At 38.8% G+C, this 18,371-nt stretch overlaps 1 protein-coding gene across 1 annotated transcript in view; it reads left to right on the top strand.

Moving 5' to 3' along the window:
* The window catches only part of MYO5C (myosin VC), a 150,066-nt gene that overhangs the window by 105,362 nt on the left and 26,333 nt on the right, over positions 1-18,371 (top strand). The window contains exons 23-31 of the mRNA XM_056572326.1: positions 2,054-2,147; positions 2,254-2,317; positions 3,259-3,439; positions 7,702-7,795; positions 8,690-8,753; positions 8,955-9,035; positions 10,887-11,067; positions 11,904-11,997; positions 16,643-16,709. Coding sequence (XP_056428301.1) covers positions 2,054-2,147; positions 2,254-2,317; positions 3,259-3,439; positions 7,702-7,795; positions 8,690-8,753; positions 8,955-9,035; positions 10,887-11,067; positions 11,904-11,997; positions 16,643-16,709 — 920 coding nt within the window. The remainder of the gene's footprint in view (positions 1-2,053; positions 2,148-2,253; positions 2,318-3,258; positions 3,440-7,701; positions 7,796-8,689; positions 8,754-8,954; positions 9,036-10,886; positions 11,068-11,903; positions 11,998-16,642; positions 16,710-18,371) is intronic.

Genomic DNA, 18,371 nt, shown 5'->3' with positions numbered 1-18,371 from the left:
ATTATAGAGGTTTGTAACCTTATAAACTAATCTTGTTTTATTGGATGAACTTATAATTTAAAGTGTACCTGTTAGATCCCACAACAAAACAAAACTGCTATATGTTAATAAGTACCTCATCCTGATCATGTACATGTAATTTTTTTATGTATCTTATCACCTATATTTCACAAAAAATAGCATATAACAGCTGCTCACTGTCTTTTCCATTTTGTCAAAGGGAAGGGGCATGTCCCTCTCTTGCCTGCACTGTTATGACTCCTCCCCCTCCCTCACTCTGCTGACTCACTGCTCTCTGGAGCCTGGCAGCCCTGCTCTGTAACCCTTTTCTCTCTGGATTTATGATGGACACACACACACACACAAAATTATTATTGGAGATTGCCTGTACTCTACCACCAAAGACAATATGTTGGCCCTTATTTACTAAGAGTGGAGTGAAGGTTTCTTTGTGGGTTTTAATTCCCTACAATTTATTTTCCACGGTATTTACTAAGGTTTTCCTACATTTTCCACTTTCCCTACATTTTGCTCTTTTTATTTATGTATTTTATTTATTTATTTATTTTTTTTACACATGCTCTGATCTGTCTGGTTTTCCTCAGCTCAAATCCACCACATTTTATGTGGAAACCTTAGTAAATATGTTAGGTTTTTGTAAAAATGTCAGGAACACGCCCCTTTTCGGAGACCACGCCCCTTTCCCCGTCGACCACTCCTCTTTTTCGAGTTTTCTTAGCAAAATGGAGAGTTAGTCAGGTTTTTTTCAATTCTGGTGCAAATTTTGGCACAGACAGAGTTTCTGCCGCAATGCGACAGATTGTGGCGCACAACCCAACAAAACATGTTGGGTTTGCAATAGTAAATGAGGGCCAATATGTTGAGTGTATAACCTAGATCTTCCTATGTCATTCATGTGTGTCATCCTTAGGCCCCGTTCACACTACGGAATTCCGCCTGGCGGCCGCCGCCGGAGCACCTTTGGCGCTAGGGCCGTGAGGCACTGAGCCATCACCATTGACGGCTATGCAGTGCTCGCGGAATCCACACAAAGAATGAACATGTTCTTTCTTTGCGAGGAACAATTTCAGCGGCGGAATTGTCTGCCACAGAAATTCCGCAGTGTGAACGGGTCTCGCAGAGGCCCATTCACACTAATGTTAAGTTCACACCACGGAATTCCGCTCGTGGAGTTCCGCTCGTGGAATTCCGCGAGAATTCCGTAGTGCAAACATAGCCTTAGACAGTCCTGTAATGCTGTAGTTTTGGAATTGTTGGAGGTACACTGTTTGAATAACTCTTTTTTGCAGCAGTGTTGCCTTCAGCTGTGTGCCTACAGCTTTTGCAAAACTACAACTCTCAGCATGCCCAGACATCCTTTGACTGTCCAGGCATTTGCAGTTTTGAAACAGCTGGAGGCACATGTTTGGTAAAACTCTGTGTTACAGCAGTGTTGTTGCATGCTGTATTCCTCCTGCAACCTTGTCCATCAGTCATCTCTTGTCCATGACCCTTGAACACGTTCATGCTGCTGTGGGACTCATTAATGTCCCAGGACGTATGGGGACCCCTAGTGGTGGGATTTTCAAAGGCAGTTTTCTTTAATAAAATGTGAACTTTTTTTTAAAGTAATATATTAGAAAAACTATTCTTTTTTTAAGATGCACAACATCTAAAAAAGTTTTTATATCTGACGTGCCCATTTAACCTGTCAACCACAGTATGGTCTAAAAATGTCCTTTAGTCAATCACTTAGCTTTGATTTATGATACAGCTAAAGTCAGGAGACAAGAATAACATTGGACTAGTAGAGAGGAAATATTGAGCAGAATTCTAAAACATGCTTCTAAGTACGCTTCAAATAAGCTTAAAAAAATGCCAAAAAAAATATCTAAAATGCACAAGTAAAACACATGTATTTCAGAATCGTCTCTGTCTTAAAATACCAGTGTATTTTATAGATTTTTTTTTTCGAATAAACCCTTTGAATGTTGCTAAATGTAAATTATCACAAATTTGTGAAACTGCATCAAACTGTATCTTGTCCCGCTAGAAAATATCAAAGCTTCAAGCTCAAAATGCTGAACTTCTGGAACAGAAGCAGAAGTTAGAAGTCAAACTGGAAGAGAAGACCCAAGAGATGAAGGGTGAGTGTTTCCATTTCCCTTCATTCTGTAAAAATAGGCAAAGATATAGGTATCAGTCAATTGTGTATCTTTCTTGTTTTTATCTAACTTTAGTTTCTTCTTACAGATAAAATGGATGATCTCACAAATCAGCTATTTTCTGATGTGGAGAAGGAAGAAAAACATAGATTGTACGTAAACTGTGGGGTGGAAAGAGTCTGCGCCTGACACATTGGTAGAAAGTCACAATTTTAGCAAATAACCTCGTTTGGGCTCTTTTTACCAATTTATGCAATGCTCGCTAAGTAGGAGGGGCTTAGCACAGAAGGATGTTATTTTGACTAAAGGGGTCTTGGCCATCCCCACGCACTGAACTTACTACAATTTACTACGAGCTGTCGCAAATTTTAAAGGCTGCTGCTTGGACAGCCTCACATGTGCCTAGATTTTTCAAGAGTTGTGCACCTCTGAATGAATCCAGTACACTACTACACTGGTGGAGGTTTACTAAAAAGAGATCTCTCTTGCTGAAATCTATTTCTATGCCCAGGCTGCCTGTATATAAAACAATAAACCAGACCCACCTGCCGCCGGACCATCTGTGTCCCGGTATCGCGCTCCAGTACTCTGGTAGCATCACACCGTGGCTCAGCAATGTTCTGCTTCAGCCTGCAATAGGCTGGACAGCAATGTGCTGCATTGACCACCAGCGACCAGTGCTATGGCTCAACGCATTATGATGGCTCTCAGCCTATTGCTGGCCAAGGCTGGACATCACTGCGCCAGCGATTTGTTCAGCTGCGGTGTGACACGTTAACCACAGGCAACACAGAAGAAGACACCACCGGAGAACTGGAGTGCGATACCGAGGGTACGGCGGCATGTGAGTCTTGTTTATTGTTTTAAATGCAGGCAGCCAGGGCATAGTGCTGAATTTTTTTTAGCATGAAACTTCTTTAGACTGGTGTGTGAAACATTGATCTAAGTAATAGCTTCATTATTGTACATTTTTAGAAGTAAATCCAGTGGCAGCAAAGTGTACGTAGTCCTATTACCGCTTTCTATGGTGCTTATTATTTTGTAACCAACAATCTCAGTTCTTTCTCTTATTTATGCTATTTCATCTATGCAGGAAGCTTGAAAAACAGTTTGAAATGCAAAAGAAGGACTATGAAAAACAAATAAAGCAACTGAAAGATGAAATTGAGGCTTTAAAGGAAAAGAACAAACAACTGACTCTACAAATAGAAGAACAAACAAGACTCAGTGATGGGTTGAAACTACAAGTTGCTCATTTGTCTGACCAAGCAAAGGTAAAAAAAAATCTATGATCTTCCACTTTTACCTGTCTTTTATTTCTTTACAGAATCTGTATTACACACTGTAGACACATTCTTTTGGATTTGTAAAGCAGAACAATATTGAATAAATTGCTCAATTGAATAACTTTCAATTGAAGCCTTATATTGTACATCCGTGTGCAGTGAGCTCCCCCTAAAGATGGCTGCCAACAGAAATAATTTTTAGTATTTATGGTTATGTAAAGAGAAGCAGGGGATTTGGAGCTCTGTAACAGAAAAATAAACCATTATAAGGATATATTATAAAAGTAGTCAGGACATCATTTTATATCAATGTAGATTATATTAAATGACTTGCACATTTTATCCAGTTTACTGCTCTAGACAAGTCATACTATTAACCCCTTCAGCATCTTAAAGAGGTAATCCAGGCCGCAATATTTGTTCTAATTAGGGACAGGGAGGTTGTTATAAAAACAAAAAACTTACTTTCCTAGCTCACCCACCTCTATCACAGAGCTCCAGCCCCTGCTGCACTGTTCTTTAGTGTTCGGGGATGTGATGTCATAGGCCTGCTAAGCCAATTTGCATCTGAGGCGGGACATCAATATGGCCACTGATTGGCTGAGGAAGCGAGGAGCGTAATTTATTTATTTTTTTAATTACCACCTCCTTGACCCTAAATAGAAAAAAAAATATTGCTGCCCTGATAACTCTTTAAATCACTAGTAATAGTAAACTTTAACCTTTGACTCATCCTAGATCAACCCATGACCTCCACAGAACACTAGATATTACCATTACCTTTTTTTCAATTAAATTATATGTAATAATGTAATACAAAAACAGTAAAAAATAAAGTAACAATTATAAAATTATAAAACATTATATCCAGTATATCCTCTCCCTTTCATCTAGCTTACCCTAGAACAGACTAGCCTCTTTACCACCCTAGATTACCAGAAATATCAGGTATTATCTCCTGGGTATTTTCCTATATGCATTCCCACTTGAATGATCTTTTAGTTTTTCTATTCTATATCGCTATCCAAGTAAAAATTGTTATGTTGTTATAGTTATGTGTGCATTATCATAGAGGCCACAAGCTCAACATTGCATTAAAAAAAAAAAATGGATGATGTCACTGCCTGCATGTTGATTCTTGGTATCTTTGGATGGCATGTCACATGTCGTATAAACGCTTCACATGGCTTTCAGGAAAATCCCCAACACCTTACGTCAGCTAATAAATAAGGAACTATACATGTCTGACGGAATCTGACCTGACATGTTGAGCTGATATGTACATGGGAAACGTTTATGTCCTGTAGGGAACTACTCACACAGTGGGGTCGGCAATGACAGTATTCACACAGGAAGCGTGTTTCAAAGTGTTTAGGATGTTTATTTAAATAATTTTAGGCACAAAGCACATTGCAAACAAAACAAAAAAACCTAAGCCTGTCTGGCTCTAACTAAACATCAGGATACCTCACTATCCTACTGCAGGCCTAATGTCTGGCCCCAAACAAAATCACAAATTGTCCATAGAGGAAGGTTCAGACCTGGTGGGTTTAGTTGCAGTGCTGGCTGTGGCTGCTTCTCATTTCAGTCTCTCCTCCAGCTCTCAAACCCCAACAGACCTTTGTTTTAAGGCTTCCTCCCCAGCAATCAACACAGGAAGCCTCACCTGAGAACACCTTGGAGAAGGGAAAACCCATAGTGGACTTTGGGTGTGGACTGGAGCACTCCCACTTCCAACCTGTCCTCCAGTCAAGGAAATCCAGCCCAAGTAACTTAAACAAAAGAGACCTGGCAGACTATGCTCTGCTAAAGCAGCATATCCTTCTGGATTTCCTTTATCGTGCCTGGGTGATGAAACCAGGGGAGATATACACCCCATCCATCACTTTCTCATACCACAGTCCTCATATGATACATTGATACACACTGCAGTGCTCACAGTAAACTATACAGGGACCATCACTGGACAGACGGAGTGCCTCTTGCTTTGCCCATATAGCTTACTTTATGGATAAGCAGGATACATTGATTTCTACATGAATTGCGCACACAACAGGGCTAGCCAGACCCAGCATGCAGCAGTGTGCATAGCTAGTACAGTTAACCATTCATTTATATTATACTGTTTTATCTGAGGGTACAGAAGTCGTGACAAGGCCATGCATCATAAGGGCACATGTAAGAGATGAATTTGTGTACTGGTTTGTAGCAAGTGGAGACGTTTGAGGAGATGTGTCCGATGTGCGACTGCCCTGTGCCCAACACAAACCATGTGATTCAATTACCATATTCACTGCTAAGGAGGAATATTCAGTACCTTGATGCAACCTGCAAGTGCATTCATAATCTTAACTATAGTAAAGACATAAACCGGAGTTTTAGTAATTGTTCTCTATGCGGAAGTACACATCGCAGTTCCTGTCATTAAATCATAGGGAAATGCCCTCAGGATGCAAGGTACATTCCAAAAGCTATTCTTCCCTCTTCCCTTTTATCAGGTATTCAAATGAAATGCCATGATATATGATCTTACAGGTAATGACACAATGGAGAACATGCTTTCCCATTCATATTAGGTGAGAATTATCAAACAGAATCCACCAGAATGTGTTGCTTGACTTACAGCAAATTTATTTAGGCCATCAGACACCTACATTTATTTAGGCCATCAGACACTTATTAAGGCCATCATGATGGCTGAAGAAGTATTGAGAGAAAGGAACATGGCTAAGATGTGCCATAAAAGTTATTAAAGTTGTGTCATGTTTTGTCACAAAATATTGACATCCTGGTATGGCAGCCATGAGTTGACATGTAAAAAATATATTTTATAAAACTTTATATACGGTATGTAAAGTAAAACCTTTCCAAAAGACCTCTTCATTGAGATGACCATCCCCTTGTCCAGACTTGATTTTTTGTGAGTTCCGCCATATATTGTACATACTGGCCATCTTATTAGAGAAGACCACCCCATGGCATTGGGGGTAGTCGTCGAAAAGTATATTATATATAAATATATATGTAATCACAGCATCTCAACCTAGATAATAACCTGGCACAGAAACAATCACTACAAAAACTAGCTTAAGTTCTATAAAACTAATAATACAGGCCAAACAGATTATAAATAGGTGCCACCCTTAAGAGATGTAGTTAATAACAGCAGAACAACAATGCTCGTTACAAACCATTTAATGGCACAACAATTAGTTTATAAGCTTATTTTCTTCAAATCTACTACTGTTAATGATGTCATTCCCATCTACAATTCACTGTAATATACACACAAAACTGAAGGATGACACTTTATATACAGGATGAACAAGCCCAAGATACTAAACTCACCTTACCTATCTACAATAACCCTTGTCTTTACCCTGGAATTGCCTTTCCCAAAAACAAGACCATAATAATACAACAAAAAATTATAGAAAAAAAAATGAATATAGCAAATCCCAACGTGTTTTCCCTTGCAATGTTTTTAGGAGAGGTTCATCAGGTGATAACAATTGGAAAATTGCTGCTAAGGTTGATGCTTATTTATAATCTGTTTAAAACATATACTTAGGTCTTCCACATATGCACGGTATCCATCATCTTTTTCCTCTGTTGCTCGCTAAAAGTGACGGAGGGAAATTAATGCTAGAACTGAAACCATAACTTTGAATGGGGCAGTTCACATTTATCCGTTGGACGCCGGATGGATAGACTCACCGGTCAGGAGAACGCATCTTGTTGCCTTCCCCCGTCCGGCATTCAGAAATAATGAATGCCGGCTGCTAAACAACTCATGGCAACTAATGCATGTTGTCATCAGTTGAGTTTTAGGGTTGGGTTCATGTGAATCCTCCACCACCACATTATATGGTCTGCTGTCAAAATTTCCCATTGACTACAGGAAGACTGTATATGCATTACAGTTGTATTGGATATAACATTTCCGATGAGTGGTAAGAGTTTTAAAACATCTGTAGAATTGGCGATATTTAAGCTAAAGCTCATCTCCCCACTGGGAGACACAAAAACTTCATTTTCATTGTGTCTGGATAAGCTGGAATACATGTGATTGTCTCCTGGATCTCACAGGACAGAATGGCAGATCTGTAAAGGATCTGAAAAAAAAACTCTCCTGCTTATCTATTTGCATATCTACATTTTTGGAGTATAGAACATGTGTAACTGCAATAGTTTTATTTGTCAAAACCAAGGTAATTATTACATCATGATATAATCTGTTTCTTGTCCAGAAAATCCCAGAGTTTCATACTCAGATAGAAGTTCTTGAAACCCAGTTAAAGGAGTCTAACAACCAGGCGCAGTTGCAGAAGCATGAAATGCGAGGTAAGATGTGTCTACTCTCATATATTAAATGTATAGTCAGGCATATAGGGGGTATTTATCAAAAGATTTATGTGTTTTTTTTCATGTAACTTTGGCGCAATACTTTGGCGCAGTGTCTTTTTGCGCCAAAGTTTAGCGCATCTTCTCCACTGTCATTTTTACAACTTTCTCAAAATCACATGGTCCTGTGTGTGATTTTAACTTTAGTCAGTAATTCATCATTTGCGGCAATCGATCTTTGGCGCAATTTTGGCGCAAATCCCGTTATTTTGACGCAAATCCCCGCCAAGAAAATTTGCACATGGAAAACACACTTAGCAATATCAGAAAATGTAATGGCGTCAAAATACATAAAACATTTTTTTGGGGGAAAGCAGCGACGCCTCCAGGGCTGCTCAATACTATCCTGCGACATAGTTGTCTCTGAGGGACCTTCACCCTCCGTTGAGCCAGCATTGGACATGGCCACACAGGTTCAGGAAAGGTAAGCACTAAAGCAGTGGTCTCAAACCTGCGGACCTCCAGATGTTGCAAAACTACAACTCCCAGCATGCCCGGACAGCCAACGGCTGTCCTGGCATGCTGGGAATTGTAGTTCTGCAACATCTGGAGGTCCGCAGGTTGAAGACCACTGCACTAAAGTAACAAAAAAAAAAAAAAAAAAACTACCCAAGTTGAAAATAAAATCCATTTCACATGGTGGCTATAAACACCACAAAAGAAAATAACTCATGTCGCTGGCTGATATTGACTTGAATATGGCTGATCAACTGTACTTCACATTGTTCATTACGTCAATAAGATTTCATTGTAAATTGAAGTGGTGACATGTGGTCTTCCTACATGGATTTCTTTACACTATGATCTAACTCATTGAGTTGTGTTTTGTTACAGAGAAAATGTCTGAAATGGCTAAACAACTTTTGGACAGTTTTGAAGTTGAAGATGTTAAAAACAGGTATCAAAAAAGATAGTTCTTTACTACCCCAGAGCTAAAATGTCTGCTTTCATCAATAGAAAAAAATGTAGATTATCCTTGGAAGTTTATTAATGGATGAAATAAATGTCTTGTCCTGAGATGTCTGTTGAAATCAGCTGAGTTTTCTTTAGATGTATAGATAATAATGTGTTTTTCTTTGGTCATACTGGCTCTTTTTAGACTTGCTCAAGAAGATTTGGGAAATATAAATGAAGATGGAGAACTTTGGTTTGCTTATGAAGGCTTGAAAAAAGCAACGAGGTAGGATGTTATGTTCTTCTTTGCTACTGTTACCTTACATAGGCTTTGTTCACATCGGCATTGGCGCTTCGTTCAGGTGAGCTTCATCCCTGAATCTGTTTACTAAAAGAGGGTGCATGGAGGAGATTATGGCCGAGGCACATGGTTGGTATGATAAATTTAATATGATCTGGTTTCCTTGCTTCATGGATTCAAAGGAATTTCTAAGACTCCTTTGTTGAGGTGTTCATGATGTACCCCTTCTATGTCCATTGATTTCTGCTCCCCTCCTTTCATCTACCTCCAAGTTATCTTCTTGGCAATTACCCCTCTACCCCCTCCCTCATTTTATCAGAATTGGGGTTTCTTCTCTCTTTTCCCCCTTCCCCTCTTCTTTTTCTGCCTCTTTTTCTTCTCTTATTATTTCTTCCTACATACTTTTTCTTACAAATGTCTTTTAAATCATTCTGTTATATTTTTTTATATCTTGTTCATTGCTTTTCCTTGTAGTCCTAACTTGCTAACTTGAGCTTTTATATGGCTCACAGTGCATACACAGAGGTGTACCTTGTAGCTTTTGGGCCCATATACAAAAACTGCAACAGGTGCCCATGTTTATAATACTTGTCTCTTATGGGGCAGGTGTGCTTTGGGGCCCCCTTAAGCACCAGGGCCCCAGCACAACTGCTATCTCTGCACCCCCATAGTTGCATTCCTGTTCATACTGATACTTATTTGCCCTTGCTCATCAATAGCCAGGGTACTTTGTATATTTTTACACTTTCCTGTATGCTCTTTTGAGCCTATACTTCTATATTTTATAAAACACTCAGCACTGATATAACATATGTGCAGTTCAGTTTATGTTGTCTACAGTATTTTGATGCATTTAATTGATTATAATAATGGACTGCATTTTGGTTTCATGTTATGGACCTTGTTCTGTCTATGCTTTTTCATTGTGTCTCTGTTGTATTCATATACCTGTTCATACATTGGTATTGCATTTTGTTTTCTGCCAATAAAGAAAAATTACACACAAATAAACAGACACCAGATGGAAACCAGATTGTGTTCCCCATATGAAAATGTTTGCAGCAACACAGGCAAACTGCAGCAGACCCAATAGCTTCCCTCCCAATAGCTAACATCTAGGTCAGCATGAACCCAGAATAAAGTCACCCATTCAGTGCAGTCCGCTGCTAAGCATATGTATTAACACTAAGTGTATTCAAACTGCTTAGAAAATAGTATGTTTCTTGATTTTCTTCCTTTTGTTCCTTCTCATTTTTTGCATGTAACGCTGTGTTCTGTGGTTTATCTGCTGATTTCCTCTGTGGGATGTTTCTGCTGTGGTTGTCTGCCTGCACTGCCCATGTGTGTATACTACTTTTCCGATTGTACTAGTTTATGTATAACATGATATTGGAGAGTGGTGCTGGTTTTCCCATGCGAATATGTTTTCTGCCATACTCCTATTGCATGCGTGCGGACTGTGCTTTGGTGCTGTCCCACTGTTTTCACTGTGATGTTACACTGGATTTGTCTTGGGGGAAGGACACAGGACTAGGGGGAGGGGGGTGGGAGTTTTTGTATGGGAGGGATGGGTGGGGGTTGGGGGTTTTGTGTTTTTGTATGTTTTTTGTTTTATGCAAAAATATTCAATAAAAATTTTCTGATAAAAAAAAAGAAAATAAGAAAATAGTATGTTTACGAAATGTATTTATTAGAAATGTTTGTATAGCTTATGAACAAACCTATCAAATCTATATAGATTGGATCACATATCAAGCCTTCCCTAATGCTAACTGCATATACACAATCATGTTGTCTGTATACATTGTTCTGTTTTTTATTTTTATTTTTTTATAGAATACTAGAAAACCACTTTCAGACCCAGAAGGAAGCTTACGAAAAAGAAATTGAAGTGCTAAATTTCAAAGTGAATCATTTTAGCGATGACATAAAAAACATCCAAAGATCAGTGAAGGAAGAGAGAGAAACAAATGACGTCCTCAGACAAGAGATTATGAGGCTGACATCTGAGAATAAGGTTTAAAGTCAATCATTCGATGATGGATATTCTATGTGTGTGGTGTGTGGGTCCGATGATGTAACTATGGGGGACTTTTAGTTCAAGATAAGACAAGCCTGTGTATAGAGTTACAAATGTCTGCATTTTTACATTTTAAAGTGTGCAGTGAATTTATTTTGGGAAGTTGTAAATGGTACAGAAAGAAGCATACAAATGTCAATGTCAAACCACTTGTATATCATGGTCCCTCTAAAGTTGCTACATATGGAAATGTAGTGTCCTCTATAAAGAGCAGAGATTTGTTGACGGAATTATGGTGAAACAGTTTTGCAGTAGGTTTACAGATTTTCCGTATGCAGTGGCACTCCTGACTATCTGATTTGCCAGGAATACAACACAACCCCTTTTCCTTAACTGTATGCCCCAGAGTGCTGCTGGTCCCTTTGTAGGAGGGAAAATAAATTCACCAGGACCTTCACCAATCATAGCGTTATGTCATTACATTAAAAGATGGAGATAGCCTTTATCCATCTCCCTAGCATATGCATTCACTTTATGATAGAAGGGGGGGGGGGGGAGCGTCTGTCCTCTGAGACCTCTGCATAGGGATAGATAACTGTCAGCTAAACCCTCCAATTACTTTCTCACATAGGGGCAGCCTAACCGTTTTAGCATGGTCTTCACACAAAATCCCATAACTATATAATCTTATAGTGGATTGCACAAAAAAAGCTTTGTCGCTATTTGTTAAGTCTAATCAGAAATGACTCTTTTTATTGTATATAAGATGTAGCTTATAATGGTAAATATAAATTCTGACATTCTGTATATTGATCTTTCTATTTACTTTTAAGATAATAGCATCTCTCAATTCTAAGATTTCTGGTCTTGAGAAGGAAAACATGGATCTTCAAGGTTGTCTTTATGAAAAAAATATGAAAATGCCAGGTACTGTAAAACTACCTTTCCTAGTATGATATCAAGTGTGCTTCATTTTGTTACACAGGTTCCAGAGTAAATAATATATAAAACTCACTTGTTACAACAAAGAAATGGAAAGATAATACAATATAAATCACATTATCACACACACACTGCCTAAAGCACTGGCAATGCTACAGTCATGGCCGTAAATGTTGGCACCCCTGAAATTTTTCTAGAAAATGAAGTATTTCTCACAGAAACGGACTGCAGTAACACATGTTTTGCTATACACATGTTTATTCCCTTTGTGTTTATTGGATCTAAACCAGAAAAGGGAGGGAAAAAAGCAAATTGGACATAATGTCACACGAAACTCCAAAAATGGTCTGGACAAAATTATTTGCACCCTTAACTTAATATTTGGTTGCACACTATTTGGAAAAAATAACTGAAATCAGTCACTTCCAATAACCATCAATAAGCTTCTTATACCTCTCAGCCGGAATGTTGGACCACTCTTCCTTTGCAAACTGCTCCAGGTCTCTCTTATTGGAAGGGCGCCTTTTCCCAAAAGCTATTTTAAGATCTCTCCACAGGTGTTCAATGGGATTTAGAGCTGGACTCATTGCTGGCCACTTCAGAACTCTCCAACGCTTTGTTGCCATCCATTTCTGAGTCCTTTTGGACGTATGTTTGGAGTCATTGTCCTGCTGGAAGACCCAAGATCTCGGAAGCAAACCCAGCTTTCTGACACTGGGCTGTACAGTGTCAGAAAGCTGAGTTGCAAACTTTTTGATAATGTTGCGCACTGTGGACAAAGGCAAATCTAGATCTCTGGAGATGGATTTGTAACCTTCAGATTGTTGATATTTTTCCACAATTTTGGTTCTCAAGTCCTCAGACAGTTCTCTTCTCCTCTTTCTGTTGTCCATGCTTAGTGTGGCTCACACAGACACACAATTCAAAGACTAAGTGAACTTCTCTCCTTTTTATCTGCTTTCAGGTGTGATTTTTATATTGCCCACACCTGTTACTTGCCCCAGGTGAGTTTAAAGGAGCATCACATACTTGAAAGCATCTTATATTTCTACAATTTTTAAAAGGTGCCAATAATTTTGTACATCCCATTTTTGGAGTTTGGTGTGACATTATGTCCAATTTGCTTTTTTTCTTCCCTTTTTGGGTTTAGTTCCAATACGCACAAAGGGAATAAACATGTGTATAGCAAAACATGTGTTACTGCAATCTTTTTCTGTGAGAAATACTTCATTTTCTAGAAAAATTTCAGGGGTGCCAACATTTACGGCCATGACTGTATGTTTCCCAGAGTTAGTTTATGTCTCTCCAGTTCCAATATGTGAACTACCTGCTGCTTTATGTCATGGTGCTCGGCTTAGTAAAGTACAGTCCATTACATTCATAAAGTCTTAAAGCCACTCACATCATAATATTCACAACAAAAACTTTACAGGTGGTTTATAAAACTCCTTTTACATTTTATCTTTTGGCTTGAGCATTTGTTACACCAACCTGTTCCATTGGAAAGTTGTCCGCTACTGGACACCTCTCTTGCAATGTACTTTTGATACTATGCTGTTGTCTCATAACCCCCACATAGGTCAGGTCCACACTATCAAAATGTGCAGAATATCCGCCTGGAAAACACGGCGGACATGCCGCAGATTTGAATAATTCGGCGGTTGCTAGGAACGCTAAGAAATACGCCGTCTCATAGACAGCAATGCATTTCCGAGCGGAATCTGCAGAAGGAATAGACAGGTCTATTCTTTCTGCGGATGTCGGAATCGGGATTTCCATGGCAGAAATATCTGCCGCAGAAATTCCACTGTGTGCACAGTGCAGCAGAATCCTATTAAAAGCATAGAGTTCACTCAAATGGAAGTGGATTCAGATCACATTTCTAGAGCCCTTCCAATACTTCTGTTATGTATGAGGTGTAGTAGATGAGCAAACATTAGGGCTATATTTTGTAAGTTACTATTATGTATAATATAAGAAATCACAGAACAAATCCATTGGCAGGAACAAACTTTGCTTGCTGCTTTTATATGGGTGACAGAAGCCCAGTTCACATTTCCCAACAGTCAGACCCCTTGTGAGCGTACATTTATGCCCTATTTTGTTAACCCCTTAATGACTATGGACGTAAATGTACGTCATGGTGCCGTGGTACTTAACGCACCATGGCATACATTTACGCTCGGTCATGAACGCGAGCATCAGACCGGTGCTCGCATCATGTGTGGCAGGTCCCGGCTGCTATCAGCAGCCAGGGACTCGCCGGTGATGGCAGACATCTGCGATCATGCCATTAACCCCTAAGATGCCGTGATCAATACAGATCTGATCATCCAGCATGGTGGCCAGAGGTCCCCTCACCTGGCTTCGGCCGTCTCCCGGGGTCCTCTGATCTGGTCTGAGATCGAGCAGACCAGAGCAGAAGATGACCGATAACACTGATCAGTGCTATGCCCTATGCATAGCACTGAACAGTTATTAGCAATCAAAGGATTGCTATAGATAGTCCCCTATGGGGACTATTAAAGTGTAAAAATGAAAAAAAAAAAAGTAAAAAAAAATTAGAAAAATCCCATCCCCAATAAAAATGTAAAATGTCCTTTTTTCTCATTTTACCCCCATAAAGGATAAAAAAAATAATGAATACACATATTTGGTATCGCCGCGTGCGTAAATGTCCAACCTATTAAAATATAATGTTATTGATCCCGTACGGTGAATGGCGTGAACATAAATAAAAATGCAAAATTGCTGCTTTTTTGTCACATTTTATTAAAAAAAAAATAATAAAAAAAATTAATAAAAGTTTTATATATACAAATGTGGTCAATAGAAAGTACAGATCATGGCGCCAAAACTGAGCCCTCATACCGCCGCTTATACGGAAAAATAAAAAAGTTAAAGGTCATCAAAATAGAAGGATTTTAAACATACTAATTTGGTTAAAAAGTTTGTGATTTTTTTTTAAGCGCAACAATAATAGAAAAGTACATAATTATGGGCATCATTTTAATCGTATTGACCCATAGAATAAAGAACACACGTCATTATTATCATAAATTGTACGGCGTGAAAACGAAACCTTCCAAAATTAGCAAAATTGCGGTTTTCTTTTTAATTTCCCTCACAAATAGTATTTTTTTGGTTGTGCCATACATTTTATGGTAAAATGAGTGATGTCATTATGCAGGACAACTGGTTACACAAAAAACAAGTCCTCATACTAGTCTGTGGATGAAAATATAAAAGAGTTACGATTTTTTGAAGACGAAGAGGAAGAAACGAAAATGCAAAAATAAAACTGGCCTGGTCCTTAAGGTCAAAATGGGCTTGGTCCTTAAGGGGTTAATAGGTGATAAGTGTTCATGATGGCAAAATCCCTATTAACCTAGGTTCACACATAGGGGGGGATTTACTTAGACAGGTGTTTTTACATGCTGGTCTTAAAGGGGTACTCTGAATGAAAACAAATGTTTTCAAAACAACTGGTGCCAGAAAGTTAAAAAGATTCGTAAATTACAATTACTTCTATTTAAAAATCTTAATCCTTCCAGTATTTATCAGCTGCTGTATACTACAGAGAAATTTGTGAAATTCTTTCCAGTATGACAACAGTGTTCTCTGCTGACCCCTCTGTTCATGTCAGGAACTGTCCAGATTAAAAGCGCATCCCCATAGAAAACCTCTCCTGCTCTGGACAGTTCCTGACATGAGGTGTCAGCAGAGAGCACTGTGATCAGACTGGAAAGAACTTCACAAATTTCTCTGTAGTAGATCTGTAGCATAAAGCAGTTGATAAGTACTAGAAGGGTTAAGATTTCTAAATAGAAGTAATTTACAAATCTGTTTAACTTTCTGGCACCAGTTGATTTAAAAAAAATTTTTTCCACCGAAGTTCCCCATTAAGTAAAATTCTGCGCGCTGTAAGAAGCAAATGCTTCTTAATAAATCTGGCACATCTGTCGCTGCCCGGTGTGCCTCTGAATGAGATGTACACCAGCTAGGAACTGTGATAGATTTCAGCTCAAACTTATTACTGTTTGCAGAAGTAGATTTTAGTAAATCTGGTGGGAGTAGGAGTGCACCCACTTTCTGTTAAGCCACTCCACTTAAGTGCAGTGCGCCAAGTTGCAAAAAGATGCACATTTTTGCGCAAAATGGGACTTGCGCAACAATATGCAACTTTTTTATGCTAAAACATTAACATACTTAGTTGAAAAATTTCATAGTTTTTGGTCAGTATTTAGTCCTAATTTTGGAGCTAGCTTTGGTTAGTAATTTTAGCAAAACACAGCAGTGGCTTTTTTGGGTAAAAATACTCATCCCAATACAATGTGTGATCCAATATATGTTTTTTCTCCCCCCAAGAATAAATACTGTATGTGTTTTGTATAAGTAGCATTATTTTCATAACAGCCTATATCATTATTAATTGGTTTGATATTCATTACAGTAATCATGACATAAAATATCTGTCATTTATCTATCTGTCTCTCTGACTATTTCAAGGGCTTGTTGATAAATTAATATTTAAATGTGTAAAAAAAGTTTGATGCTTACATCTATAATGACACTATTATTTTTCATCACACATATATATATATGTTGTATACCACACTGAACATTACAGACAAAGGTGAAAAAATATCCAACCTCAAAAATCACCAGCAGGAAGAAGAAGAAGACATGTCTGGGAAGTAAGTCAATAAAATATATGCATATATGTATAGTTTAATTGACAGCAGCAGATGCTGCCAGTAGAGTACCAAGCAGATGGACCAGCCTGAAATACATTGAGGTGTAGCTGTGTGCAGAGAGTGGACAGACAATGGACTTATGTAAAAGCCAAGTAAAACATTGCGGTTACATAACAATAGCAGAACATTTTGTGACAATAACACGCCATTCAATCTGACTTAGTCATAGATATTTTATCAACACTTTTTCTGTACCGAGTCTTTCTTTTCTATAATTCTTGCATTTACCCTATCAAGAAGCCATGTTCACACACTGTAAAATCACAACAATGAAAGAATCGGCAGTAAATTAGGTAGAAAAAGTGTCAGATTATTTTTTTTTTACTTTTTCTAGTATTGTGTCCTATTATGGTTTTTGGAAAAGTGACAGTCAGTGCACACGTTGGGCTGAATTTATCATTCCCTTCATAGTAGCATAGCAACATAGTTTATAAGGTTGAAAAAAGACAAGAGTCCATCGAGTTCAACTTAAGACCCTTCTGTGTTGATCCAGAGGAAAACAAACCCCCCAGGAGGCTGATGCCAATTGCCCAATGACAGAGGAAAAATTCCTTCCCGGCTCCAATATGGTGATCAGAATAAATCCCTGGATCAATGTATTATCCACATAAGTCTGAAACTTGCAATATATGAAAAACAGAAGCAGACAAAAGTGCAGATCATGTGCCGTTACTCTGGTGGAGCAGAGGTTACCACTAGCAACATAGGGAATGATGCTTACCTTATGGTGTTATGCTTAGAGCACAACACCTATTGTAGCTTGGTTACCCAATTCCTGGGTGTGTGTTCAGGGTGCAGCTGGGATCGTTCCCGTCACTGGTATAATTCAGGGCGGTCGGAGAAGTCTCAAACCCCTTGAAACGCGTAGTCCACAGCGCTAAAAATAAAGGAGTATATTTTATTATTTTTCCTGTCTGTATCGGTTTCTTTATAACCACCGGGTGAGCGCCACGAGGATCGCCTTTTCTGCAAACTGTAGTTCTCTGTTTGAGAATCCACATAAGTCTAGCATTCATAACCTGTAATGGAAAAACATCCAGACACCCCTTGATCTGGCAGAGAGTTCCTTAATCTCATTGCTCTTACAGTAAAGAATCTCTGTCTGTGCTGATGGTGAAACCTTCTTTCCTCTAGATGTAGAGGATGCCCCCTTGCCATGGTTATCGGCCTAGGTATGAAAAGATCACTAGAAAGATCTCTGTACTGTACTGTGTACATTGTGATCAAGTTGCCCATAAGACGTCTTTTCTCTAAACTAAGTAACCCCAAGCTTGATAACCTGTCTTGGTCCTGTAATCCTCCCATACCATCAATTATCTGTGTCAACCTCCTCTGCACCCTCTCCAGTTCAGCCTTGTCCTTCTTATATACAAGTCCCCAGAATTGGACACAATCCTCCATATGTGGTCTGACTAGTATTTATACAGAGGCAAAACTATGTCCTTGTCAGGTGCCTCTATGCCTCTCTTGATACATCCCATGGCCCCAGCTGCTTGGCACTGATCACTAACGTGGAGTTTACTGTCCAACAGTACCCCCAAGTTCTTTTCGGTAGAAATTTTACCTATTTTACCTGTTTACTTTTACCCCTATTTATCCACA

The sequence above is a fragment of the Hyla sarda genome, chromosome 4 (assembly GCF_029499605.1).
Source record: "Hyla sarda isolate aHylSar1 chromosome 4, aHylSar1.hap1, whole genome shotgun sequence".
NCBI classification, from domain to species: domain Eukaryota; kingdom Metazoa; phylum Chordata; class Amphibia; order Anura; family Hylidae; genus Hyla; species Hyla sarda.
This window is presented reverse-complemented; position numbering and strand designations above follow the sequence as displayed.